Source organism: Leptonychotes weddellii, chromosome 1, assembly GCF_054177405.1.
Source record: "Leptonychotes weddellii isolate Sample4059 chromosome 1, ASM5417740v2, whole genome shotgun sequence".
In the NCBI taxonomy this organism is placed as follows: domain Eukaryota; kingdom Metazoa; phylum Chordata; class Mammalia; order Carnivora; family Phocidae; genus Leptonychotes; species Leptonychotes weddellii.
The window spans coordinates 37,110,026-37,133,628 of NC_138369.1; the positions used below are offsets into that span (position 1 = coordinate 37,110,026).

Below are 23,603 nucleotides of genomic sequence, written 5' to 3' on the forward strand. Positions count from 1 at the left end.
AAAAAAAAATAATACCTGACAACTGGTAAAACTGCATATGGTAAAATTTATTATCTTAAAAACATGTGGGAGTACCTAAGCTTCTGATATAATTTGTACTAGCAATATTTGACTCAGGAAAATTTGAGTTGGAAAAATAATAGTTAAAAAAAAAACTCTCTTGAAACGTTAAATCTCATGGGTATGTCCAAAAAAACTGATGGATAAATTATACATTGTTAAGTTTATACATAAAAGATTCTTGCACATGAAATAAAATGAAGAAAAATGGAAAATGATGAGAATTACTTCACAGAAAATTGCCAAGGAAACAATTGATTTAATGGAACATACTCCCTAAGATTTTATGTGACAAGATCAGTCAATGTTGAGATTGTGTTTATTAAATTATGTCATTAATATGGGATTGAAATTCCTTATAGTTAAAATGGAAAGTCCAAAGTATCCACTGGGTCAAAGTGATAGTGTTAAAATATCCTGTGTAAGAAACACATATTTTGTGTAATTGCAGTGGAGATACATTTCTCATTTCTTCAGATGGACAAAATGTATGTGAAAATGTTTTGTGTACTTTGGAGAATATTATACATTTGTGAGCTACAAACAAAAAGAGTTTTTATATATGCTTGCCAGCGGTTTTTAGAGAACAAATTGCATTGCATTTGAAATACTGAAAACATACTGAAAATGCTTTTTTAGTCCATTATAAAATTTGATGCTTACCAAATACTATACCAACTTTTTAAATTTGCACAATTAATAAACATAAAAAACAACACATTCTAACCAAAATTAATTATATGATAGACATAAAATAATCTGAAAGTGTTAAAAATCAAACCTCTTGCTTTATAAATTATAAACCTATATTGGCAGTGTTTTTATAAACTCTACTAAAGTGTTTTTATAAATTCTACTAAAAGATAATTATGGATCATATTCTCCAATATCTCTTCATGATTATATTGCCATGCTGCATTTGGGCTTAGTAATTTTTTTTCCAAATATAGGAACTACTTGTATAAATCAATTTAAATCTCCTTGTTCCCTTTCTGAGGTGCCACACTTCTTTGTAAGTTATTCGATAAACACAAAACTGAGCAAAGAGGAATGAAATCAAAGTTCTCTTTCTTATTAACAATGTTTCTAAACACTCTTGTTAAATAACTAATGAATACTTTTTATGCTATAAACTATATATTCATTAAGCAAGGGTTTATATATTTTAATAAGAGATAAATAGAGAAAGGGAAGGAGGAAAAGAGGGAGGGAGGAAGGGAGGATAGAAATCAGTAGGTGAATAGGTGGATATAAGGGAGAAAAAAAAAAGATAGGTCAGTGCTACATCTTATTCTTAAGTTTTTCACTTTCAAGACCTAAGACAGTTCCTAACATACTGACTGGTTTTCATTAAATGTTTGTGGAATACAGCACATACATACTTGCATAATTAGGTAATATAGGTAATATCCCCCTTTTTCCTGTGGAATATTCCTTCTCTTGAATGTGTAGCTTTTTTTGGCACTTGCATCATGCCTGGTGTTCTCTTATGATTTGGTAGTTGTAATTAATTTTGGAAACTTCCCAACCATCATTACTTCCACTATTTCCTCTATTCATTTTTTTCTTTGTTCTCCTTCTGGTATTTCTAATAGACACCTGTTGCACCATTTATAGTTTCCTATAGTCCTTGGATATTCTGGGTTTGTGGTTTTGTTTGGTTGGTTGGTTTTCATTCTTTTTTTTTTTTTTTTTCTTTTCTCTTTGCATGTTAGTTGGGAAGCTTCTACTGATATTTCTTCTAGTTCACTTATTCTTTCCTCAGCAGTGTTCAGTCCACTGGTAAGCCTATCGAGGAATTCTCATTTGTATTACAATGGTTTTATTTCTAGCGTTCCCTTTTGATCATTTCTTACAACTTCTTTTTATCTGCTTACATTAATCATGTGTTTTCATATGTTTTCTGGGTTTTTTGTTTTGTTTTGTTTTTGTTTTTGTTTTCCATTAGAGTCCTTAGCACATTAATCATAGTAGTTTAGATTTCCAGTCTGGTAATCCCAGAATATTTGCCTTATGTGAGTGTGGTTTCAATGCTTGCTTTGTCTCTGCAGACTGCTTATTAACATGCTTTGTATTGTTGTTGTTGTTGTTGTTGTTGAATCCATAGATGAGGTTTATCAGTTAAAAGGAGTTGAGGTTACTAGATTTATGTGTGAGGTTTTATGTTTATCTAGCAAGGAGCGAAGTTGTGTTTACTGTTTGCCGCTTTTGTTTACTGTAGCTGTGATGTCAGAGGCTAACATTTTCTCTATTGTCTTTGTTTGTGTCTCCCCTGTTGTCTTTGGGTTTCCCTAGAGATCCTTTCTCGTGTAGAGTTTGAGTCTGTGGTTCTTCAGCTATAATCCCCTGCTATTATGCAGGATCCCTGTTGATGATATGAAAGTCCTTGCTTGCTAATTCTATCACCTTTGTAATTTATGAATCTGTTTCTGTTGACTTCTTTTTCTCCTAGTCCTGATTCTCATTTTTATGCTTTTTAGATTATCTGGTAATTTTAGATTGAATTTTAAACATAACGGATGTTACATTGTTATATGCCAGGTTGTGGTATATTTATTTAAAATATTGGATTTTATTGACAGGATTTAAGTTACTATAAATCTGCTTGATCTTTCTATGGCTTATTATTAAGCTTCTGTAGACTAGATATAGAGTAGACTTTAGTCTAAGGCTAGTTAACTAGTAAGATGCATCCCCCTATTGAAGCTCCAAATGTTTACAAAATCTCTTTTCTAATAGCTCAGAGGAACTCAACAGTCTTATAGCCCTGTTTAGCTCAGAAGATTGTTCTATGTCCACTCTCATGTGACACTTATGCACTTCCTTTTCATAATTTCATCCTCTCTGATACTCTGCTCTGCACTCCCAGTCACTTAGCCTTGTGTGTCTCCTCAACTCAGTGAAACATTAATGTCCTATATAGATTCACCTTCCTTATTCTCTCCTCTGGAAAGTGCCCACCTGTATATAGAAAACCAGGATACCAAAATCTTGCTTCATGTATTTTCCCTCCTTCAGGGATCACAGTTTTATGCCATGCATTGTTGTATTTCTGGAATCAGGTTTGTTTCCCATGTAATTGTCCAGTTTTTCATTTGTTGCCAACAGGAGGGTAAGTGTAGTCCCAGTGATTTGAACACAAAGTTAGAAGCCAGGTATTATTATTAATGCTAATTTTGAAGGTGGAGACAGTGAAGTTTAGAGAAATTAACTGACTAAATCAACATAAGTTGTAGATCTAGAATTCAAATTTAAATCTCACTGATTCTGACTTCAAAATTCACACTCATAGCCATTTGATATTTACATCAAATTATCTTTTAGGGGTGCCTGGGTGGCTCAGTCATTAAGCATATGCCTTCAGCTTAGGTCATGGTCCCAGGGTCCTGGGATTGAGCCCCACATCGGGCTCCCTGCTTGGCGGGAAGCCTGCTTCTCCCTCTCCCACTCCCCTGCTTGTGTTCCTTCTCGCTATGTCTCTATCTGTCAAATAAATAAATAAAATCTTCAAAAAAATTATCTTTTAATATATGAATTCATTCCCTGTGTGTAGAGGCAGTTAGCCCCAATTCTATAAAAGTTTTCCTAAAAAAAGGCTTGAAAATTTTCAGTAAAATGTTTAAAAGATTTTATCTGGGGAATGGAATTATAGACATCTTTCCCATTTAGAGTCTCTGTAATTACTAACAATTCAGCAACAGTAAGTTTTATCTTTACATATTAAAAATCTAAAAAAATTCAAAAGTTAACCTTTTTAAAATCCAGGCGGTTTTTTTAATGAGAAGCAATAAGTGTTTCCAAAAACCGATCAGGGCCATTGAGGACCATACCCCTCACAGCTTTGTATGAGATGATGACAATATCTACCATTTACAAAAATCTGGGATAGATGATTAGAGGCAGAACAGAAAGCATAGTTTCAGTCACAGCAACTCACGTGGTCGGCTGCTACATTAGGCAGGCAAGGAGTCTAGAGAGTGAAGTGCAGGGAAAGCTACTAGAATGTTTACTCACAGAATTTAACCATCTTAGACCACCATAAACTAGCATGAGTACAGAATAATGAAGACAAAACTTCAGATACCCTCTTGAACCTTAATTGCTATGACTTTGGGGATATGAAACTCACTTTCTGTGTTGGGGTTTCAGAGCTGACATGATCACAGCTTTCAACTCTCGGCTTTTCTCATTTGTTTAACATGGCAGACTCTTAATTATCTAAGCTGCAAATTAACTGTATTGTAAAACACCCTGAGAAACCCTGTGTATAGGTGCTTTGCAAATGTAGTGTGACTGACTGATAGATCTTCGTGTCTCCTGTTAGAAAAATATAGGCCTTTGCTCTTAGTGAAGAAATTAAACTGATATCCCTCATAACTCTTCTACTGCTCTTATAAACAACCACACATATTTTCCTTCTTCTTTTTTCATAATTTAGTAATTTTGCTGTTAGTGCTCAGAAATGTCAATAAAATTCGTAGCAGCACTGAATGTTCTATGTGTTCAGGAGCCTTCATACAGGACTGTATGTACTCACATATATCTTATTTATTTTTTTCTAATTTATGAAGGAAAAGGTACCTAGCTTGGCTATTAATTTCAAGCAATAAATGTGAAGTTTCACCAAGATGTTTTTAGGTATTGCAGAACTCTCAGATGAAGAGAAGCTATCTAATATTCACTTTTTTTTTTCTTACACATACGGACATCATTTCAGATTATGCCACAAAAAAGGTCACTGTGGTATCGCAGGACAACAATAGTATTTTCAAATCAAACCAAATGCATTCAGATCTTTTAGGCCTTTGACCATTAGCTTTAAATGAAATCAAAGAGGTATCTTAAACTTTTCATATTTGGATGTCTTGTAAGTAATTTGGCTTTTTTTTTTTTCTCATTGAATTGAGTATCTGGATAGCAGAATATTTTTCTATGTATAGTTTTTTTCCCATTTGCCCCACACTGGAACGTAATCTTTAGGTGCTTGCTAATTGTTTTATGTGTTATCAGGATACTATGTTGCTTGGCATAAACTGGTAAATTCTAAGGTAAACTCCATAGAATACCCCCTCTGTTGACCGTGCATGCAAATCTGAGAACTGACAAATATTCAAACCAATCGTTGAGAAATTGAAAACATTAATCCTCAACAAACACATATACACATGCACTCCCCCTAGGACTGAATGACTTACTAGTGAATTCACTAACATTTCAAGGCAACATTGTGTTCTGGAAAGAGCATAGACCTTGAATTCAAAAAGATCAGTATTTAAATATTAAATTTTTCTGTCAATAGCTGGGCTACTTATCTGTAAAACAAAGGCAAAATTTGATAGGTGATGGATGATAGATAGGTAGATAGTTACATAGATACATAGAGTAGAATTGTTGTAAGGACTAGAAATACTATTAAACTTACCTACTTACCTACCAAAGTATCTGGCCCGTAAAAGACAATCAATAAATATTAACAATTTTTTTAATTATGGTCATTGTCAGCACTGCTTTAACTGAGGAGGTAAAAAGGAACACAAAGGAAGGGGACAAGGGATCTCTGTGTTATATTTTTGTGCTAACACAATCCTCAAGGACTTGCTCAGAATAATGGATTTACTATTTCAAAATTCTGTGGTTAATAATGTGTATAAGGATTACTGTCATCCCCTCACTCACTCATTTGGCAAATTGAACACAAGTATTTATTAACTCAGCAAATATGCTTAGAATACCTCATTCAATCATTAATTCCTTTATTCCTTCACTTATTTAGTCAGCCCGTCAGAAGGAATTCTCCAAGCGGCAGACACCAAACTAGGCGCTGGGGAAATAAAGATTATATACAGGCCTTGGGGAGTTTGCAGACTACTGAAAATAGGATGGATGCAACAACACATGATAACACATTTTTCTTGGGATCTACTCTTTCCTTACAAACTTTCTGTGAAGGAAGATTCAAGGATACTCACTCTGGGAGATTTACTGATTATCTTTTCCTCAGGCTGCCCTTTGTTAAATTGAGATTAGAAGGGGTCACTCTCAATTCCTTTGGCAGAGCTAATTCTAGGCTATTATTTAAGGGGTCCTTTGTATCTCTGAGAAATAGGAGAGTCTTGCTTCTCTTTTTCTCCTTTCACCAATACTTTCTTTTAATTAATAGACTTTTTAATAACAGTTTTAGAACAGAAAAAATAAGCAGATAGAACAGTGAAATCCCATATAACCCCACACATATTCCCCTATTACTAACATTTTACATTAAGATGGTACATTTTTTTTTTTAAGATTTTATTTATTTATTTGACAGAGAGAGACACAGTGAGATAGGGAACACAAGCAGGGGGTGTGGGAGAGGGAGAAGTAGGCTTCCTGCTGAGCAGGGAGCCCGATGCAGGGCTCAATCCCAGGACCCTGGGATCATGACCTGAGCCGAAGGCAGACGCTTAACGACTGAGCCACCCAGGTGCCCCAAGATGGTACATTTGTTTCAATTAATGAACCAATGTTTTTACTAGAGTCCATACTTCAAATTTCCTTGGTTTTTATCTAACGTCCTTATTTTATTTTTTATTATTTATTTATTCCAGGATCCCATCTAGGCTCTTCTTGCCTGTAACAGTGTTTTCAACTTTCCTTGTTTACAATGACCTTGACAGTTTTGAGGAGTGCTGGTCAATGTCATTGTAAGATCACCCTCTGTTGGAATTTTTCTAATATTTTCCTCATATTTAGATTGAGGTTATGGGTTTGGGGGAAGAAGTACACAAAGGCAAAGTGCCATTTCACCATATCATATCAAGGTTACTACTCTATCAAAATGATTTATGACTCCTGATGTTGGCCCTTCATCACTCGGCTGAAGTACTTTTTGTCAAGATGCTCCTCTGTAAAATTACTGATTTTTCTCTCTTTCCATATTGATTCTTTGGAAGGAGATTAGTATGCACCCTCCTCACTTAATGAAGGGAGTTATGCTTCACCTCCTTTAAGGTACTGAATCCTTATAATTTATTTGGCATTTCTCTGCAGGAGAGATTTGTCATTTGCCCCTCCCTATTTATTCATTTATTTATATCAGTATTGATTAGTGGATATTTATTTTATACTTTGGGTTATAATCCAGTACTACTATATTTGTTGTGCTGTTCACATTGTTTCTATATATTATTTTGTAAAATGTTTTTTAAAAAAATCTTAAAACCATAAACGGTGAATGTATCTGCTGTTCCTTAAACAGTCTTCTTTACCTTCATTTGTGATGACAGGGGGACATTTGAATGTATGTTTTCAGCTGGCCTCCTACTTATTTTCCCTTTATTTGTTTCCATTTTTTGTCGCCATGAATGATGATGTAATGAATACTCTTGTGGCTGATTTTACCCATGCCCATGAGAACTTCCTCAGTATATTTTTAGAAAGTTGGAATTATTGGGTAAAAGGAATCTAAAAAGCTACATTTTCTGAAATGTGTTGCCAAATTCTCTTCAAGAATGCTTGTAAAGGGGCCACTTTCACAGATCAGGGACCCAGCCTACAAATTGGGCCTCTTTGATTTTACATGCATACTCTGAATCCAATGTCAAACATTCCTTTCATTTTTTTTCCAAAACCATAAATTGGAGTTTAACAGTGCTGTTTCTAAAATTAAACTAATTTAAAGACTCTAAAAATCATCCAAGAAGAATATATATGCTTCTGGAAGCAACTCATCATCCTTCCTGTCCCAGTCTATCACCACCTTTCTCAGGAGACCTACATTTCTTACTTTTTAAATAATTGGCAATTGTATGAGAGATTTCAAATCCAAGGTGATACTGAGCTGAAGGAAAAGAAGTTACTTGCTTCCTTTTTTCCAGCTGACCTTGAAACCCATCTCTAGATCCTTTATCAGAATCTGGAGGCATCTCAGTATGTTAAAAAACAAGATAAAGCAACTCTATCCTTTCATCTTCTGAACCTTGGACAAAATGAACTCTATCCACTAGTTGTAAAACACATTAGTTCATTAGATGAAGAATATATTTCTCAGCACATCCTAATACATCCTAATAGGATAACTCATTTTATATCTGATTAGTTCATGTAGGAGCAGCAAAGCATGATGGTTTAGAGCTCACTCTCTATGAAAAGACAGACTTTATTTCAAATACTTTTTTGTTTTAAGTTCACAGTGTGATATTGGGCATGTTATCCAGCCTTTCCTAGACCCAGTCTCCTTATCTACAAAATATCAATAACAGTAATCCTGTGTCTCATAGTATTGTTACATGGTTTTACTGAGGCACTTAACACAGTGCTCAATACATATTAGATATATTAATGATAGAATGATTAAATATTAGCATACTATATGTAATATTTCCTTTACTTGTTTATCTGAAAGCATATGGTTATGAGCAGAGCTAACGTCAAGACCTATAAATTTGATGGAACACAGACCTCCAGAACCTCACATACCTTAACCAAATTATCATCTTTACTTTAGAGCAGTGTAATGTTCATGTGATCGGAGAGGTATTTATTTAGGGTTAATATTATGTATTGATAAAACACTCTGGACAAGCTGTTAATTAACTGCTAAATGCAGTGTCATTTACACCTTGGAATGGCGGTCTCCAGTTTATGGTTCATGTGCAAATTAGTGCTTATTTTACCTTAGTTAAAAGGAGTAGAAAATGGCAATAACATTCTTAGGGAATCTTTAGATAATAGGGTCTTCTTGTCCTGTATGATAATAATCGTGGTAATAAGGAAATTTAGCAAACCTTATTTTTGGTTCAAACTTTCTATTTCACCATGGGTTCTCACTCCTATTTCCTTATTTGATCCTCTCAAGAAGCCTTTTTGAACCCATCGTTATCTCTAGTTATAAAGAGAAAGCTGAGGCTCAGAGAAATTGGGCAATTTGCATTCAATCATACAGAAACCTGCCTATGTCCTTTTACCCTACATACAAGTACCATTCTGCTACCATTGCTATTATGACTGAACCATTTGTAGCTTCTCAACTGGCTGCAGCAACTGTAGTGACAAATATACCAGATTAATACATGCGCACGTAAGTTTTTTCCCTGAGAGAAACCTGGTGTAGATACTGACCGGTAGAACAGGATCATGACTACATTTAGATCACTCAGAAAAAAATGTTTTCCCTTTTCCATAACAGTGAGATTGCTCTTCTGCAGAACTCATGAATGTATCCACATTGTATCCCCATAGGACAATCTTACATTCCAAGCTCTTTGTATGAATATTTCAAGTTGGGGAAATGAAAGCAGCTAGCTGAACAGTCTCAAAATTTAACAAAGGCACTCTTTGCTGGTTTTGTTATTCTGCTTCACTGTCTTCGATTAAAAATGGCCACTGACAGGATTTTCTGAAATGAGGTTCAAGTTAAGAATAATCCCAAATATGAGCATCTTAGGAAACTGGTTCTCTGTAGCAGTTTCTAGTTAAAAATTTAGTATGGCCTGGATTTAAGCTGTGGATAATGAGGTTTAAGAAATCCAAGGGAGATATATAAGCTTTCTCAAATAGCACTAGTAATGAAAATTCTATTTATGGGCTAATAGTATAGAATTGAAGCACAGTTTCTACTAGAGTGTGAAGAGCTTTAATTTAACTTCCAATTCAGGTTAGAACTAGGCCAGATGGTTAACAAATGTATACTCTGTCTCCAGATAAAATTAATAGGATGCTCACTCCATAAAAGCATAATGACGAGAGAAAATAGAGTAAAAGTCCTTATTTATGGCAATGCTTATTTAAGAAGCATGAAACCAGGGGGGGTGGAGGAACAAAGAAAAAGAGAGAAAACTTTGCTGTTATTATCTGGTAGTATTTCACAACTGTGAGGACCCACATTCCAGGAAAACTTTATTTAACAAATAGTAACAAAATCAGAAAAAGGTTTTTGCAAAGCTCCTTTTGAAATGCAAGGCTCCTGAGCGCATCTCCTATGGTCTGAGGAAACTTTGAATAAGAAAGTTGCTTTGGATTGGTTTTCTTTATTGAGATTTATATCCAAGCTCTATTCTACATTGTATTTGGGAAGACAGAAAAAGGGGGAGTATAGGGAGGAATTGGAGCTAAAAGCAAAATGTTGCCAGAAATGGCTGACATTTGCAGTTAGGACCATTTATTTTAATGATAGCACCATTTATTTTGACTTCCCTTCTAAAACAGCACAGTTTCAAGAGATTTTTCAAGAGATTTAACAATAATCTCCATTCTGAAGAACCCTCGAAGATCCCCCTTGCTCCATGACATTCTTCATGTGTTAATATATTAACTCTGCATTTTCGATAGACCACTTATTTTAAACTAGAATGAGCTGCCAGCAAATATTGCATCACTATCATCATCAACATGGCCGAACACCCTAAAAAGAATGCTGCAGTCCCAGTAGAAGTAGTCTACTGGTGTTTATAATTGAATGGGTGGTAACTCAAAGAACTGGAAGGTGAATCACAAGAAATTAGCCTGTACTGGAACTCTGAGTGGAGGAGACTTGGCAGGTAATAACTTAGCAGAAATTACCTGTCTAAATGTGAATACCGTTCCAAAAAGGTAATTAGAACTGTTCACAGCTGCCAGCTGAGTATTTAACTCAGATGACGTATGGAAGCCATCTGTCACAATGCCTGGTACATAGTAAGCACTCAATTAATGATTACTAATATTCATAAAAATGCTCAGGTGTGTTACATAGGATTTTTCTTTTCTCTTCGGAGAACTCTGTATAATTCCTTTCCTCCCTACCACCATGGTCCTAGATGATTAGCCAGGTTGAAAAACAAAGATACCTCACAGCAGAACATGTAGTATCTCACCTGAGAGAGCTCTGCTGTCATGATGAGGAACTGAGCATGACCACTATGATCAGGGGTAATATCATCTTAGCAGTCAATATGTAAAGCAGGGAGAAGCAAGAAATTTACTTCTAGAGACATATTGGGATGTTTGTGTACCCATTTCATTCACAGTGTAGAGATCTAATTTTAATTGACAAATGATTCATAAGTCAATTTATGTTGAACGCATAATCATATGGAGTCCTTAACAGACAACAGAAAACAAATAAATATCAGCTAGGATTTTTGCTTTTGAAATAATAACAATAACATAATAATGATTTTAAATTATTTTATTAATTTATCATTAACTCTCCAAGGTAGTATTTAATGGGTGCTAGACAGCATTTTGCACATGGATTGTATCATTTAATCCTCACAATAATCCTGTGAATTATGTACTATTATTAATCCCTGTTCTATAAATGAGAAAATTCATGCTTATAAAGGTGGAACAAAATATAGCTGATAAGAGCTATGTCCTGCTCTGTAAAGCATAAATAGTATTCTGATAGTTTTATTATTGTAATTATAATTATTATTTACATAGGATGACATGCCTTAGAAAAATTAACTTGCGTTTAAAAACTAAAGCTGATTGGGGCACCTGGGTGGATCAGCCTGTTGACTCTTGGTTTTGGCTCAGGTCATGATCTCATGGGTCATAGGATGGAGCCCCACATCAGGCTCCACCCTCAGCAGGGAGTCTGCTTGAAGATACTCTCCCTCTGCCCCTCCCCCCACTCATGTACTTGCTCTCTCTCTCTCAAATAAATAAATAAAAATCTTTAAAAACTAAAGCTCATTACTAAAATAATTTCATCTTTTGTAGATTCCAGTTCTTCCCACCCACTGTCCATTTGGGATGCCTTCAGAAAAGACAGAGGGTGTGAAATCTAAAGCAGTTCATTTAGTATCTTCATAAGAAGTTTCAGGACAAAATGGAAAGTTTTCATTAAAATGCATATGCATTTTTATGTAATCTGTGTTTTGCATTTATTCTGTCTGTATATATCACATTACCAGTGATAATCAGGAGGATCATGCATTCATATTTAGCAGTGACATAACAAATCTGAAAAAAAATCTCAGCATTTAATTAGTAACTGTGAATTCTTATAAAACTGCTTGATTTGTCTCCTATTAGTAATTTTAACATCAAATGCAGTCACAAAATACATTTGATAAGACTTCTATTTTTTTTAAACTTTCAAAATGTTTGAGTGATTTTTTTTTGATAGTTTATTTGCCCTGAAAATTCTAGTATATGGAGTACAAAATGTAATATCCAGAGGGAATCCACCATATTGTATAATTCAATCACATAGATAGCATTTAGACCCAGACATTCAGAACTATTTGTCAAGTCCTTTTTTTTTGGTGAGAGGATTGGTTTGAAAGCAGTGGGAAAACAACTCAAACAAGCTTAAGTCAAAAAAGCAAAAGAAAAGGATGTATGGACTTACAGAAATGTTCAAGAGAGATTGGGGGTGGTGGGCATCAGGCATGACTTGGTCTAGGCATGTGAAGAATTCCAAGTGTCTTTCCTTTGTGTTAACTTTGGCTTTCAAAGATACTCCATTTGGTGGAAAATTGTTGCCTAGAAGTTCCAAGTTTCTATTACACTGTCTGAGCAAACCACAGTGAAGAAAGATTCTCCCTTCAACAGTTCTTCCAAATGTAGTCCCAGAATTGAGTGTAGTTATTTCTTACAGGTTGCCTTGGTTCCCATAGTTGACAAATCACAGTGACTATAGTGTACCTGCTTCAAATGGCAAGATCTGAATCTTGTGCTCTCTCCTGAAGCCTGAGGTGTAGTCTTCCCAATTCAAATCAGATGAGGTATGGCCAAATCAGATGAGGTAAAGATAGGAAGCATTTTTTTTTTAAAGGAAAATCAAAATACAGACAAAAAACAAACAAACATGGGTCCACTGAAGATTGAGAATTCAGTACTCTAATTCTTATACCCTTCTTCAAAATTGAAAGTTCTTATGTTAGAAGCCAGTACACTGAGTCTTATAACCTTCTTCATAATTAAATGGTTTATGGAAGAAGACTTACCACTCCAACACCAAATGAGGTAAGAAAAAAAAAATCTAGAGCGTGTTCTTTTTTAATTGAGAAACTTACCTGTCTCTGTTCAGCCTTGGGTCTTTTCAACATTTCTTGCCTTTTGCTGTTATTCTGGTGTAATTTAGACCTTGTATTCCATAGTCATGGCTTTCCACAAGGATTCTACTGCTCAGTTTTGCTCTGGTATTCCACTGATGTTTAATACCAGAGAATACCATTTCTGTCTGTCTAATGGCTCCATGAACATAACATACTGAGAATTATTTAAGGGTTCCTTACAGTTGATATTGTAATTAAAGTAGAAAAAGGGCCAGAGCATATTGGGAATTCTAAGGAATGGGTTTTCCAAGAAGCAGACCTTGAAAGGGTAATTTTTTGCAAGTGATTTGATAGAAGAGTTCCTACAAACAACCCATAAGAGAATGGAGAAGTGGGACAGGGACAGGAGAGCAGCCAAGCAGAGTATGGCATCATGCAAAATTCAACAGAATTTAAATTTGCCTCAGTCCTGTAGGGGAGCTCTGGAGAGAGTGCAGATCACACCCTAGAGGTGTCCCACCATCAGCGGCAAGGAGCTGGACTATTTGCACCACCCCACCCAGTCAGTTGTTGATTAAGAAGAGCTGCCCTCACGGTGTGTATGTGCCTAGCTACTTTCACCTCTTTCTTTGTGAAGGTAAAGTTAGCTACAGCAGCTTGACGGTAGTTGTCAACAAAGAGATACAGATACTAACTGTCCAGGGTAATAGCACTTCAGAATCTGGGGTGGCTAAGGGATCAGAAGACACACAGGTAGAGAGAGAACTGACATCTTCTGCTGCATTACTTCTACTGGAAAGGTATATCTCTATACCTCTGTATCTCTATAGGATATACCATTCATCCATTTAGGGAAAAAAGCTTATCCAGAAATACTTCAATGTTATTACTGAGTTCTTCTGGGGAAAGTCAGAATAGTTGGGATGGGTGGGATTTGTTCTTTTTGCCCCCACTTAATTTAGACACTTAAAATGGACATCTACGCTTATAAGACCACAAATACTAAAGCTATCAGAAGATTATCTTATAATAGCTGTGGAGTCTGTATTGCCTTGTGATTCAGTACGTAGCTTTTTGAGGCAAGGAAACTTGGAAATAGATCCTAGCCCTGCTACCTTTACTTGTAGGAAAAGCAAATGAAATTATCTGTGCATGTTGTACACACATATAATACGGAGCACATAGTTTTTGTTTAATATGCAGTAGTTTTTTGTTGTGATATTATTACAATTATTATTATTAAATGTCGGACTGACTCAGATTTAGATCTTTATTGATGTTAAAAATTGACTTGTCTTCATAATCAAAATAAAGAACTTTGATATAACTATGGGAAATATACTCAGTCTTTACTGATTTTTTTTTTGTCTGAATCCTTTAGGTTAAAAGCTTTTTTTAGTTGGTTACTTTGCATGTATTTGTCATGAATCTCAGAGATACACTGTCATAAAAAACAACAAAGGATCATGAATGTAGACAAGTATCAGAGCCTCTATTTTTCTCTTTGTAAATAAATTTTCTTAGAAATTTTTATTACACAGGTAATGCATGCTTCTGTAGGAAAATAATGGAAAATAGAGATAAGCAGAAAGAATAAAATTAAAGGCATTAATATTCTTACTACTCACAGATAATAACTCTTACTATCTTCACATATGCACTATACATATATTTTAAAAATCTGGATGATAGGGATATACTGTGAAATTCACCTGACTTGGTGAAGATCTTTCTATGTGAATAAATTTTCTTCTAAAACTTCATTTTTATTTATAGTTTTGTATTCTGTAATATGAACTAATAAGAAAACCAGTTATCTGAGGTTAATTGTTGGCAGGAATATGCCATTATACTAAAATGTCAACCTAAATTTGTGGTAAGTGGCAAGGCTTTTTTAAAGGACAAAAACTAAAGTTTATCATAATAATTATTTTATTTTGTGTTTAACAAAATTCAAGTTACATTTGTAACTATATACTAATTCTGAGAAAAATAGACCAATCACACAGTGGTTGGAGGATATGTTTTCTGACAAATACATGTGAGCATATGTATGACTCTCTGTATCGTGTATATCTTGATTCGCACAAAAGGATCATCATTATTTGCCAATAAAAAATTCCTTGGACTTCATCAGTTTTGCTTAATTTGAAGCCTCTACTGAGTCACCACCACCAATATTCTGCAGTTTACTGCTCAAACTCCGCAGATCATTGTCAACCACTTTGCATTTGACTAGATAGTTCCTGCATTATTTTTGTTGATGTGAAAAAATCCTGTATCTTTGACAAAGTTTACAATCTGGCTTTGCAAAATGATTTACTTTTATTATTATTAATTTAAAATATATTTAGAATAGAAATATTTAAATCATCTGGAAATCTATAAGGGAGTGAAGAATGTCTTTTAATATATATATTTTTTTAAGATTTTATTTATTTATTTGAGAGAGAGAGAATGAGAGAGAGCACATGAGAGGGGGGAGGGTCAGAGGGAGAAGCAGACTCCCTCCCGAGCAGGGAGCCCGATGTGGGACTCGATCCAGGGACTCCAGGATCATGACCTGAGCCGAAGGCAGTCGCTCAACCAACTGAGCCACCCAGGCGCCCAAGGTTTTATTTATTTATTTGAGAGAGAGAGAGAGAGAGCTAGAGAGAGTGCAAGTGGAGTGAAGGGCAGAGGGAGAAGAGGACTCCCCGCTGAGCAGGGACCCCAATGCAGGACTTGGTCCTGGAACTCCAGGATCATGACCTGAGCTGAAGGCAGTCACTTAACCAACTGAGCCACCCAGGTGCCCCATGGAGTGAAGAATGTCTTGACAGTAGAAAAGGAAAGATGTTAATGTAAATAGATTGGGGATTGTTACTACAAATGATTGGTTTATTAGGAAATACTTTCCTACTGTAACTTTAAATACAGCCTGCATTTCTTTATATTTGTAGAAGCAAGGTCTTTCTCACCATGAATTTCTAAATTCATCCCTTATTGTTAGCACTTAGATTCAGATATTTTAAATATATTTTTGCTATTTTAAAAGATATTCATATTAGACTAAAGGTATTAGATATAAAAATTAAGCTAAACCTATAAATAAAGGAACTCCACAAATTCTAACAGGAATAGGGTACAAAATAAAACTATCTTTTATAGAGTTTTGTTGTTATCTTTGTTTTAGATAAGGAATAAATTAGTACATTCTTTTGAAAATCATGGAACCTATACTCCCAGTTATATAGGTCTGTTATATCGTACTAGTCCCCCTTGATAATCTAGATCACCCATCACATATGTCTTCAGTTATCTGTTAGTACCAATTTAACTATAGAGGAATCTGTGTTTTTGTCTTAGAGTCTATAAATATAGAAAAAGCTGGTCTACTCCTAAATGTCACATGCTTACAAAGAATTTCCTGACCACCATATTTACATTGATATAATCTTGTTCCTATTTCTGCACCCTATTTCCTTTGTTTCATTTACTGCAATTTACAAATGTATTATTTTTTATTATTTATTTAGTGTATGTTTCTCCACTGGTCTTAAGCAACCTGAGGGCAGAAAACATGTCTATTTTATTCATCGATTTATTCCCTGATTATAGCACCATGACTTGCCATGGCAGGCACTTAATAAAATGTTATAAATTGCTGGATGAGTGAATGGTGAATGATTGCATGATCTGAAAACTAGTCACAATATAATAGATTGAAAATATTTCCTTGAGAATTATTCTTAAGGACACTCTTATTTTATCCTGCTGTCATAAAGACTAAATCATCTTCTATTCTAATGAGGTATAACTGTTTAGTCCAGTCCCTGATATTAGTTGGAGGAGGTTGGATGGAAACCCGTTGCCAGGGAAAGTCAAGTACAGCAAATCCCAAGCTATTCTTGAAATCCCGAACTTTCAACAGGAAGATGAAGGCTTCTATGAGTGCATTGCAGGCAACCTTCGAGGAAGAAATCTTGCAAAGGGTCAACTCATTTTCTATGGTAAGCTAATAGAATTTCAAAAAGTACATGAAATATTTGGTAATATCCTTCATAGTAAGTAGTGAAAGTCATTAGCATGTTGTGGAAGTGTCATAGGAGAAATAAAGAAGATACATGTCTAGTTAGGATGCTTAATACAGTGATGGACAGGTGGGAATGACATTTTTAAAATATAGCTTTAATTCCATCATGGTCTTTGCATGCTATTGTTTATTATAATTGCCTTGAAAGTATCAGCAGTGTCACATTAAAGCTATAAAAGTTTAAAACACAAAGTACCATAGAATCCAATATATTTCCCACAAAACATGCGGCAACAGCCCATGACAATCTTAATTATAATTCTAAGTAGAATTCACAAAAGAAGGAGAAAATGACAGGAGAAACATAATACTGAATGGTAGTTTTCAGTATCTGTTTCTATTTTCCAGATTTTATCCTATTCATATGTAGATAATAGAAAAATAAAGTCATTACTTCACTTAAAATATGTTTGTCTCAATTACCAGAATCTCAAATGAAAGCATATATTATATAAAAATTGTCTTCATGTCTTCTTTTATCCAGGCCAAAATACACACTTGCATAAAATTTGCTTCTTTTTTTTACATCAAACAAACCATAAAATACACCCCAGAATTACCAGAATGTTTGGTGCTTTTAAGATATTCTTAACTTCTTTGTTAAATTTAATATATCCATACTGGAGAACTTTTTAAGACCGTATTTATACAAGACCAAAAATACTTTTCTATGTAACATGTTTCTGTGTGACATGTTTACAATCAATGATAAAGTAATTGGAGAAAATATATATTTTTTTCATAACTGGAAAAGTCTATGGTATTATAATTACCTCATAGGAATGGCAATTGAGTATCCTATGGGGAGAACATATTGTGCCTTTGTTATATTATTTTCCATTTCCTTTAGAATTTCCTATTTTAACCTTGAATGAAAAGTACTATTTTATATATAGAATATGATATCCTGCTGATTATTCCTCTCTCTATATATATATACACACACACATATATATGTATGTATTTTTAAAGAACAGTCTTTCGAATCTAGCATCCATTGTAAATAAAATAGTAAGGATGTGACTGGAACTATTTTAGTGGCACCAAAGTATTAAAGGCTTTGGCTTGTTTTTAATAGATACTTAATTTTTCTATTAAATAGGCAAAGGTATATCTAAATGATTATCAGAAACTGAGAGTATCTTTAAACCAGAAATCAATAATAAAGTGCCTTTTCCCACAACTCTACAGAAACTGTTAACTTACACAATGGATTTTACATATATCAATTCATGTAATTGGTAACAATAATAAGAGGTAGGAATACATGTCATTAGCCATTTAATGAGTCCAAATGGCCTTTGTGGAGTAATAATGAATAATTGGTCAATAAGACAAATATTATCCTTCTTGCTCACCTATTAATTTATTTGTCATTGTGCTCCCAAAGGAGCAATTAATTAACTCAATTACCTGAGAATTGCATAAGACCTGAAATTTTTAAGAAAAGAATCAGTTTTATTATACTGCTGTGTTTAAGTTATAATTCAGAACCCTATCCCTCTATATTGTGTCTTGATAACCTCCAAAATAAATCTTTAAAGTATTAATATCATTATAGAAATGAAACATATTCAGAGAAGTTAAGTGACTTTCCACAACCCTTCAATGGGAAAAAAAAATAAAATCTAAAATCCATGCCCATATAGTTGACCTGAAATCCTAAGTCCTTTCTTTCAAGCATTTACTATGTAGTTGAAGATTTAAAACTTTGGTCTTCAGAATCCAAAACATCCAAAGAATTTACATATTAAATAAATAAATGTGTTTTAAAGTTATAATTACTGTATTAAACAACAACCCATATATATTTCAAACTTTTATAAGTTATATGAATTTTATGGATGAATTCCTTCTCCCAGGTCAAACATATGTTAAGACAATTTCTAAACAATCATCTACAAATTATAAAATTTTGTTAATATTCAGAAACAATGGCTCAATTTCACCCACACACCCACTTCTTCTTAGTCTTACCTTGATTTGTCCCTTAAACCTATGATGAGCATGTTCTGTAACTGGAAGTCATCCTGATTTCCACAGATGGTAATCCCAGGCTTGGTTTTTACTACAGTGAGACATCATGATTCCTTCTTCTCAGTGGCCAGCTCCCTAGAGGAACTTTGATCTTAGGGGAAGCAAACGTTGCAGTGGGAACACCCGGGAAGTTGGCTGTACTTGCAGAACGTTTCAAAGACTCTCAATCCCACTTCTTCCTTCAGCCACTGCTACAGTGAGCAGCTCTATGTTTTGTAGGTATAACCTGACAGAGTCTCATCTCAGGTGCCACACGAAGTCCATCTTGTTTCCCCCTCCAGGTTTCTTTGTTCTCAAGAGCCTACTCAGTGCTTAAGCACACACAACCTGGATGTGCTAATACATACTGCCTATAGCACCCTTGAACGAGTGTGGACAAATGCTTCCTCTTCCTTTCCCTGGGGAGGCAGTTGTAAAGACCCCTTAGAGCTTCACAGAAGCTCTAAGTGGCCGATCTTGGTGGCCAACTCAATAACTGATCCCTGCATTGCCTCTTTCCTTCCCTGGTGACTATTCCTTTTCCTGACACCTTACCTGTGGGCTGGCATTCCCAAACAGACAACCTGAACACAACCCCTTGACTTAGGCTCTGCTTTCAGGGTTGGGCTGGCATTCCCAAACAGACAACCTGAACACAACCCCTTGACTTAGGCTCTGCTTTCAGGGTTCAGATTTTGGCTTCTCTATTTTTTAACTATGTCTTCTTGAGCCGGTTACCTAACATCTCTGCAAAAATCCTCTACAAATAATTGGAGGGAGAATTAACTGCAATTAGACATATAAAACAACTAACCTGTAATAGCCTGCAGTTCTAAAGGAAATTTCATCTACTCTTACATATCTGAGGACAGTCCTAAATAAAAGAGAGGGATTGAATGACACAGCTTAGCAGTCCCGTATCATCTTTATGGAAGAAATATTGGTTTTAAAACATTTAATTTATACCCCACCTGTTTCTGTCAATGGTAGTAAGGATAATACCACCTTATACCTAAATAGCACTTTAGTATAAATGCCTCAGTACTCATTGCCTGTCAAAGGTTTTATCTAGGGTAAAAAAAAAAAAATTGGACTGTAATCCTACTGAAATGTGATAAGACTCATATTTGAATTGCAATTATGTCTGATACAGATATACTTACTTTTAGAACAGTTCAGACCAAATATAATCAAGGATCTTTTGCCCACAGTGGGTTCAGATTTGGTATACATTCTCTAACTTGACCTATATACTAATATTTACCATGAAATTATTCTCTGGCCTTGTTTTGCATTTGGACCTTTTTCCCACCTCCCAAGTTGCCATAAAGGTACATCAAAATGACAAGTGGCAAATACTTATCTTATGCCAAAGGACCACTGATATTTATATCAAGATTTCCGTTGCTCCACATTGAGGCTTCTGCATTTCCCTTCCCCCAAATCATGTGTTTGCAGCACTGTTGGACCCAGTAGGCCTTGTCCTTCTGCTTTGTACAGACCTTGGAATTTTGCACAATATTTTGGATAATTGACTTGCCAAGTAGTTGTTCTTGTCTATTTTTGAAACAGCCCCACCAGAATGGGAACAAAAAATCCAAAATACATACCTGTCTATCTATGACAGTTTGTTTTGGGAATGCAAAGCTAGTGGAAAGCCAAATCCTTGGTACACCTGGTTAAAGAATGGTGAACGCCTCAATCCAGAGGTAAGTATCTATGTTGATATTAAAAGTTCACCTATTTTCCTAGGGAAATTTTGTTACTACTACCAACAACAAATGTTTATGGAATGCTTAGTAGGTGTTAGGATATGTAGTATACTCTTCATATATACTAATTTATATAATACTTAAATAAACTCAAAGTAGCTATTAATATTATCTCCATTTTTCAAATGAGAAAAATTAAGGGTACAGAAGACAACTTGCATAAGGTCACACACTAGTCTGTGATAGATCCACATTCACATATCATCAGCAGCATCATCATCGTCATCATCATCATCATCATTGTCATCATAATTAACATCCGCCGAACTCTTGTATGCTCCAGGTCCTGTGTAAATATTTTTCCATGCGTTATCTTATTGTATCCTCATGACAATTTTATAAGGAAGATGCTCACATTATTTCTTCTATAGATGATGAAAATTGGTTTCAGAGAGGTTAAGTCACTTGTCCAAAGTCACACAGTAGATAATGAATGTTAGAATTTATATTCTAAACATAGTCTGATTCCAGGATCCAAGCTCTTAAACATTATCTAGTATCTTGCTTTTCTGAAAACTAATGACTCTAAACCCATAGGAAGTGGAGAATTGAGGCAGTTATCCACATTTTTCAGTCTAAATTATACTTTTGTTCTACAGTATACTGAAAATGAGAGATTTTTTTCATCAAATCATCCAAATAATTGTGTTAATTCTCCCTTTTACTTTGCACTTGTAGGCACAGCTAGGGACACCAGGAACATCTGGTGTTTATAAGCTGAATATAATGCTGTTCTTTGTTTTGGTTTTAGTGGAATTTTCTTCCTGAATACCTTTTGCATAGAGCATTTTCGTTTCCTCCAGCCTACTTTTATTATCTTTAAAGGATGGTAATAAGTATATTGAAATACTTTTTTAAAATTATATTTGCTCTATTAAACCATTTCATTATGTGCACTCAAAATTGTATTTCTATATTCCAAATGGGACTCTGTAACAGATTTTGGCTGTTTAAGCATACTATGGCAGGCTGCAGAAAAGAATTTAGCTTCTCCAACTTATGACTCAATTAGAACATTATCAAGTCATCACATTTCAAGTCTTTTGGAGACCTTAGGATGGAAAGCCAAAGGAATTTCAACCATTATATTCATGTCTAACGTTATTATTAACCATATTTCTGGAATAATCGGAATGGTACAATCTTCCAAATTATTTTATATACCATATAACAGAACAGTAATATACACTCTATGCAGACAATGCCAATTTTCAAAGAAATGAGATAACATAAAATATACTAACCATTAAAATTATATGAAGGATGTTTCTTTTTTTAACTTCAAAAAGCTGCTCAGAATCTTGCAGGATATTAAGTTTCATCTTCATAAACATCAGTTCTCATACACCAAAATATCCCATCTTGTAGATAAGCACAAATGTTTAATAATGTATTCTGGTTAAGAAAATGCCTACATTAACATACTAGCACTTTTACATGATTTTTCTTTTATTAGGAAAGAATTCAAATAGAAAATGGGACACTTATCATAACTATGCTGAATGTGTCAGATTCTGGTGTCTACCAGTGTGCTGCAGAAAACAAATATCAGATAATTTATGCAAATGCAGAATTGAGAGTATTAGGTAAGTCATTCATTTATAACCAAAAAATTCAAAATGACATTTTAGCAAGCTATGATTATACATAATATGAATCCAATTTTTTCTGTAAATTAGAGATTGCTTTACCTTGAAATAATGGGAAATGTCTAAATTAACTTAAAAAAATGCAGGGTGGTAATTATTATTCTACTTGAGCAGTACATTAGGGCTTCCAGAGAAGCCCACTGTTGGGTGCATCCAAACCAGAAAAAGTCTCCTCCAAAGCAGATCCTAGCACATGATGTTTTGAGTAGAATTCAAAATTATCCATTAGAAATGTTTTCATCTGGGGCACCTGGGTGGCTCAGCTGGTTAAGTGTCTGCCTCCGGCTCAGGTCATGATCCTGGGGTCCTGGGATCCAGCCCGACGTCGGGCTCCCTGCTTGCAGGGAGTCTGCTTCTCCCTTTCCTCCCTGCTCATGCTCTCTCTCTCTCTCTCTCAAGTTAAAAAAAAAGAAAAAGAGTTTTCATCTGCCAATTAAAAAAAAATCTCAATTTATAATGATTTAAGCAGGTATTTATTTTCTCTTAACAAGAAGTTCAGGGGTGGTAGCTGAGCCATGGGACTGTGATTGATAATGTTATTCTTTATACTTTCCCCTCATGCTTATAGCCTTGAGGGGATGACTGCTATAGCTACAGAAATAAAGTCCCTACTTAAAGGAGAAGGGGAAGGTAGGGACAAAAGTGACCAAATCTATCCCTCTCATTAGAAAATGCAAAATTGCCTTGCGTCCTTACAGTAAAATCCTTTTATGCCAATGGCTAAACTTTGCCACAATGCCACCCAGACCTGAAGGAAAGCTGGGCAGATAAGTCCCTATAGTGAAAGAAGTGATAGAAGCAGTTTGAGAATGATAATCTCAGTGGTGTCTGTTACAATAAATAACCCATTAGTGTCTTTTATCACAAAGTTTTCTTCATAGTAGGAATAAAGGAGATAAAAGAGAGGAAAGATCAAGCAAAGAGACAAAATTTCATGAGCTTATGGACAATGGCCATTGATTTGTTTGTTTATTCTTTGAATCACTACTACTATGTATTGAACATTTATGTGTACTAAGCACTAAAAATATGATTATCAATACTTAAGTGATCTTTACTTTCA

General features: G+C 34.7%; 1 protein-coding gene across 1 annotated transcript in view; it reads left to right on the plus strand.

Annotated features, from left to right (window-relative positions):
• The window catches only part of LOC102729818 (contactin-6), a 679,553-nt gene that overhangs the window by 585,054 nt on the left and 70,896 nt on the right, over positions 1-23,603 (plus strand). Inside the window, exons 9-11 of the mRNA XM_081820967.1 lie at positions 16,841-17,020; positions 20,692-20,828; positions 22,348-22,477. Of these exons, the coding sequence (XP_081677093.1) occupies positions 16,841-17,020; positions 20,692-20,828; positions 22,348-22,477 (447 nt within the window). The remainder of the gene's footprint in view (positions 1-16,840; positions 17,021-20,691; positions 20,829-22,347; positions 22,478-23,603) is intronic.